Genomic DNA, 6,326 nt, shown 5'->3' with positions numbered 1-6,326 from the left:
ACACATAATAAAGTTTTACTCGAGAGAAGAGTGAGTCTGATAAAGATTCTTTAATTGCTAAAGGTTATAGCCGTTTCATCTTCCTCACTCTCTCTATGTTATTCCAACTTCATTTTCTCTATCATGTTAACGGATCTTAACGGATCTGATGGCAATTAATCCTCTCTGCCATTGAAATTGTTGATGAGCAAAAATATCCATTTCCGAGACATTGAAATCTTAATTTGTCAACGAAAACATCCATCTGCCAAGCCCAAAATAGATCCATAGTTGGCTGTCCTTTCTGTTAGGATGGGAAAAAAGAGGTTTCAGATTGGAGCCACAAAGCCCACTTCAGAGCCCCTGTCTAAGAAACCCCTACTGCAGTTCCAAAGATCTGACCAGGCCATCATGCCTGAACCTCCTGATGCTATGCCAGGTGATAAGAGGATTCCACGGCAACCTCACTTGGAAGCTGGCCAATCTTCAGGCCCTCAATGCCATCAGGAGGAGCAGGAACACAGACTACCTTCTTCTGAAATATATTTCACTGTACGGGCCATCCTAACCGGCTCTCTATCTTTTGCCTCCCTACCCACAAGAGAAGTGGAGAAAGTTGTAAGCATCAATTTTTGCTCTACTGTCGTACTGCATATGTTCTAACTCTCAGTCATTAACTTATATTTTGGTTCCAGCTTAAGGGATGCATTACGGAGATTAGACGCCGTCTTTACCAAATGGAGATTGAAACTACAAAGCTCAAGCAAGAAGTGAATGATGAGAGACAAGCACGGGCTCGTGCTGAGGCTTTAGTGAGGGAGGTTGCAGCAAATGGACATCAGAACATGGCTGACACACTACAGCAGGCAAGCCTGGCTGCCCAGAAATTAATTTCTACTGAGGCGGAATTGGAAGCAACCCGTAGATCACTGGAAGGAGAGAGGGAAAGATGCAAGACAATTCAATCTGAGGCATCTGAGAGACAGAAGGAAGCTGTTCTTGCCCAGAAAACAAGTTTACAAGAACTGGATAAAGAGAGACAAGCACGGGCACATGCTGAGGTGTACGCACGGGAGGTTGCAGCCAAAGCCCAGGAGGAAGTAGCTGAGGCAATCAAGCAAGCCGGCGTCTCTATCCAGAAATTAAGCGCTGACGAGGCTGAACTAGAAGCAACCCACCGAGCCCTGGCTGAAGAGAGGGAACGTTGTGAGAAAATTAAATTTGAGGCCTCTGAGAAACAGAGGGAAGCTCTTCTTGCTCAGCAAACAAGTTTCCAAGAACTGGCACGAGCTGAGGCTTCCGCCAGGGAGGCTGCAGCCAAAGCACAGGAGGAAATAGCTCAGGCTATGGAACATGCAAGGCGGAGTACACAGAAGTTGAGTGATACTGAGGTTAAATTAGAAGCAAGCCGCCAAGCCCTGGATGAAGAAAGGGAACGATGCAAACGAATTCAATCTCAGGCCTCTGAGAAACAAGAGGAAGCTCTTCTTGCCCAGAAAACGATTTTCAAAGAACTGGAAGATGAGAGACAAGCACGGGCATGTGCTGAGGCTTCTGCGAGGGAGGCTGCATCCAAAGCTCGGGATGAAGTAGATGAGGCAGTCAAGAAATCAATCCTCGCTACCCAGAAATTGAGTGCTGCTGAGGCTGAACTAGAAGCAACCCGCCTAGCCCTTGTTGAACAGAGGGAACACTGCCAACGGATTCAATCTGAGGCCTCTGAGAAACAAAAGGAAGTACTTCTTGCCCAGAAAATAAGTTTCCAAGAACTGGAAGATGAGAGACAAGCACGGGCACTTGTTGAGACTTCTGCAAGGGAGGCTGCAGCCAAAGCTCAGGAGGGAAGAGCTGAAGCAGTCAAGCAGGCAATCCTGGCTACCAAGTTATTAAGTGCTGCTGAGGCCGAACTGGAATCAACATGCCAAGCTCTGGCTGAAGAGAGGAATCACAGCAAGAGAATTCAATCCGAGGCATCTGAGAAACTGAAGGAATCTCTTCTTTCCCAGCAAAACAATTTCAAAGAACTGAAGGATGAGCGACAAGCACGGATATGTGCTGAGAAATGGGCTAGAGAGACTGCAGCCAAAGCCCGGGCTGAAATAGCTGAGGCAGTCAGGCAATCAAGCTTGACCACCCAGAAATTGAGTGCTGTTGAGGCTGAACTTGAAGCAACCCGCCGAGTCTTGGCAGAAGAGAGGGAGCACTACCAGCGAATTCAATCTGAGGCCTCTGAGAAACAGAAGGAAGCCCTTCTTGCCCAGCGAACCAGTTTCCTAAAGCAACTTAAGGCACAAGTTGAAACTGCTGAGAAGGCTCTGCACTGGGACCCCAAGTAGGAGCTTTTAGTACCAGTTTCCTGAAGAACTTAAGGCTCAAGTTGAAACAGCTGAGAAAGCTTGCACTGGGACACCAAGTATGAGCTTTTATTACTTCAAATATGCATATACATTGGATGTATCTCGGTCCTAGCCTCTTTCGTGATTGTGTTTGGCCTTTCCTTCACTTACTTTGCTTTGAATATACAGTGCTCTTCAAATACCCTATGGGCATTAGACTAGTTTGGCGCTAGGTTCAATCAATCAACCAGAGTTTATGATATTGTCGCTAGGGTCAACCTGTAGACTGAGCATCATTTCTCTTATGTTAATTAGACATATGTTTCACATTATGCTTTCTTCTTTTGTAGGGTGCTTTTCCAAATATTTTAGAGTCATTAGTCTAGTCTGATTTGGTGCTTGGGGTTCATTTGTAGATTGACCAGCATTTCTGAGATGTTAATTGCACATTTCTCTCACATTGTGTAATTTTTAAGAAACTAGCTAGAAGGCCTCGGGCAGAAGTTGCCTTTTAATTGTACAAGAGATTAACATGTTAATGCACCATCAAAGTATTTCTCACCTTTGAGTATAATTTAACTCTCTTTTTAGTACTTTCTTAGTTCATTTTTTCCCTTTGAAATCTAAGTTGGTATTCAATGCATGCTTTCCTTCCTTGGTAGTTTCTTAGCTTGAGGAAGCATGGGAATTTTTCATCCCTTTGGAAGTGGATTAAGAGCTTGTTTGGCAATGATTATAGGAATATTTTTAGACTTTCTAGCACTTGAAAACAACTCTTTTGATAAAAATTGTCATGATTTTAGGAAATTATGATCAACGGAGTCCAAGTTGTTGCTAATAGTACTTTATTACAAAACCATATGGAAGCAATAAGTATGCATGCATCCACTGAAAGCTTTCTTGTTTTTAATTAAAGAAAGTTGTACAACAAGCTTAATTTTGTACCAAAACACTCCAAACAAGATTGAATTCTGTAGTAGACAACTTATGTTTAGTATGAAGTTCAAATCTTGCGCAAAGAATTACTAGGGGTCACTACTGCAGCAATCTCTTGACGTTCCTAAACCTGTTGAGTAAAAATATAAATCCTAGCTAAGAATGCAATTCCATGCCTTATTTGGAATAATTTCTCAGCTTATTTATTACATGCCTACCAGCCTCAGTTATCCAGATTCCTCTTTGATTCCATCCTTTTCTGACTACTTATGATTTCATCTCATCATTATGGGACCTGCTATGGTATTCCCAGTCCCTGGGATCTTACTTGTCCTAGCTATTAGACATCTCATCTATTTTTCTTTTTCTGGTTTGTGTTTTCCTTATGGTTCTATGTCATAGGTGTACGTTGGCCACTCAGTAGTTATTTTTCTTTCATTTTAAACTGTAGTTCAAATATTTTTTTGGCAATTGGAGGTTATTCTATGTATACACATTTTCAATCATTTTGTTAATCATATTATGTATACTTTCCGTAATTAAATGTTTTATGTTCTATGAGGTGTCCATTATTCATATATGGCTTAGGTTTAGTATTAGCATGCTGCTTCTGTACCAGCCCAAAGTTGGTGCTGTTACAATTGTGTCTCTAGATATCATACAGCTCCTCCACATCTCCAGGCATTTATTTTCATGTTGATCTGGCTCACCCTTACAACCATGACAAAACGATCCTCCTGAGGCCATAATTCATCCAATACTGCTCACAGGGTTGACAACGTGTATTTCAAATCCAGAAGGTACTAGTATTGTAAGGTAATATTATTTGTTATCGGTGTAATGGCTTATCTTTTCACTGAATTAGTATTTTTCCTTCTATATTTAATTCCAATTTGAACCATGGTTGTTATTTAACCTTTTTAGCCCACTGCTTATTTACGCATCTAGAATTCATTCATTCATTCATTCATTCATTCAGTCATATTGTTAGTTCATAGATTCTATTAGGCCAAACCCGTAATCCATAAGGCTTCCTCTTTCTATGAACTTCATATACACTCTTCTGTGATTATTTTGTTACACTGGAGAATGCCACAGTACTCATTATCCATTGCCAGGGCAAGTGTATGACAGCTATATAACTAAATTTCTGATTTTATATCCGACCTTTTTCTAAGGCCAAACTGTTCTAGGCTTGTGCTGAGATTTCTTGCATATAATATCAGGTCTGATTTCTAAGTTCTTTTAGAGAACATATAATAATGTTTGAGCAGAAAAGTATAAAAGTTAACCAAAGCAAGAGCCTATGACCGTACTCTAAAGGACCAACAATGAAATCAAATCTCTCTGCTGATCTATGATGCATGAATGGGAGAAAAATCCATGAATCAAGACTTAGAATTTAGGGTTAGAATGCAAAACTAATAGGACAAAGGAGGTGGTTTTGTAGAAATACAGGACCTGTGGTAATATGAAGTTGTCATTTGATTTTCTACTAGCAGAGGAGACTGCTCTACAATATATTGAGCTGGACAAAGTTTTCAAGAGAAAACATTCATGTTCATCCCAAATATATTCCACTGAACCTTGTTTCAATAACGGAGTTTCAGAGAAATAGACCCAGGTTCGAAATTCTCTCTCTATCTTATATTGAATTACAAGCCATCTGGATTACTACCTCAACCCTAGTCTCTTTGACATTGTCAACATAGCAATATATTCAGCACACAAGGGATGGGCTTCTGTAATTAAGTCAATGTTGTAGCAGGTATTTTGAGAAGATATGGATAATGAATCTAGAATCTAAACCCAATCTATAATCTTAAAAATTAAGTTCGCATTATGATATGCTGGAGGAATATACAGACTGGTTGATTCAGAGTTACCATTTCCTTGGGAATCAACCGTCAAATGACTGCGACAACTAAAGGTTCCTACATATAGCATCAAAACTCATGGCATAGGAAAGGATACAAAACTAAGGAACGAATCCAGAAAAGTGAACATTGAACAAAAGGTATATTATGAGTAGAAACCACAAAAAAATTTTAGGCTATGTTTGATTTTGGAAAAGTATTAAGGAAAGGAAAAAAATACTAAGCATATTTGGTTTCATTATGAAAAATATGAAAGAAAATTAAATATAATTAAAATTATTTAATCTCTAAATAATAAAGGAGAATAAGTGAAATGAGTTTGGAATTAAGAGCATATACAAATTATTTATTGATTTTAAATTTATCTTTTATTTTTTTCTTTTCTTTCACTTTTCCTCCTTATATTCTTTTCCTCATATTTTCTCTCGAATTTCCAAGAACCAAATTCTACTTGATAAAATTAAGACAATAAAAGAGGGCTCCTATTGCTGAACCTTGATATTGTGTGGTGTCGGTTACAAATAATAATTTAACCCTGTGAGTCGAGTGTTCAACTACAAGGACTCACTCTAAGAATCAAAGGTTTCTAATAGGAAGATAGCAAAATTTGGAAATACAATAGTGATGGAGAAAATTGATGATAAAAGATGACATACTAGGAGAGAGGTACCCTTGATGGTCACTATTTGGCATAACTTATTGAAAAACCCAAATGAATCACCATTATGGTGAATCCAATTGAAAGATTTGGCAAAACCCCTTGAGACATTTTATCAAACATGTGGTATTCAAGCCATATTATCTTATTCTTCATGAAAAACTCTCTTTTCTTTCTCAATGCCAGATTTAAAGCATTGTTAAAACAAAGGTGAATACAATAAATAAAAGAAGATTCAAACCCTAAGAGCCAATTTGTTAACTATTCTAAAAAAACAGTTTGATGTTTTTAAGAACAAACAAATTAAAAACATGTTTGATAATCAAAAACCAAAAAAATTAGTTTACTACTCTTAAAAACGACACTGCAATGTTGTTTTAAGAACATATTTTAGTTGTTTTCATTTCTTTTCTAAGGGATATTTTAAATATATATATATATATATATATATATATATATAAGAATAATTGAAAATTAAACACAATATATAAAATTTATTTTTAAAAATATTTGAAAATATAGAAAATAAGTTGAAAATAT

At 38.0% G+C, this 6,326-nt stretch overlaps 1 protein-coding gene across 1 annotated transcript; it reads left to right on the top strand.

Moving 5' to 3' along the window:
• The first annotated feature begins 291 nt into the window (after window positions 1-291).
• On the top strand, window positions 292-2,315 carry LOC117915223 (plectin-like). The gene is made up of 2 exons (XM_034830786.1): window positions 292-597; window positions 675-2,315. The coding sequence occupies exons 1-2, from the start codon at window positions 292-294 to the stop codon at window positions 2,313-2,315; spliced, it is 1,947 nt and encodes a 648-aa protein (XP_034686677.1).
• The last annotated feature ends 4,011 nt before the right edge of the window (window positions 2,316-6,326 follow it).

This window comes from Vitis riparia, chromosome 5, assembly GCF_004353265.1.
Source record: "Vitis riparia cultivar Riparia Gloire de Montpellier isolate 1030 chromosome 5, EGFV_Vit.rip_1.0, whole genome shotgun sequence".
In the NCBI taxonomy this organism is placed as follows: domain Eukaryota; kingdom Viridiplantae; phylum Streptophyta; class Magnoliopsida; order Vitales; family Vitaceae; genus Vitis; species Vitis riparia.
Note: the sequence above shows the minus strand (reverse complement) of the source record. Positions and strands in the feature narration are given on the sequence as shown.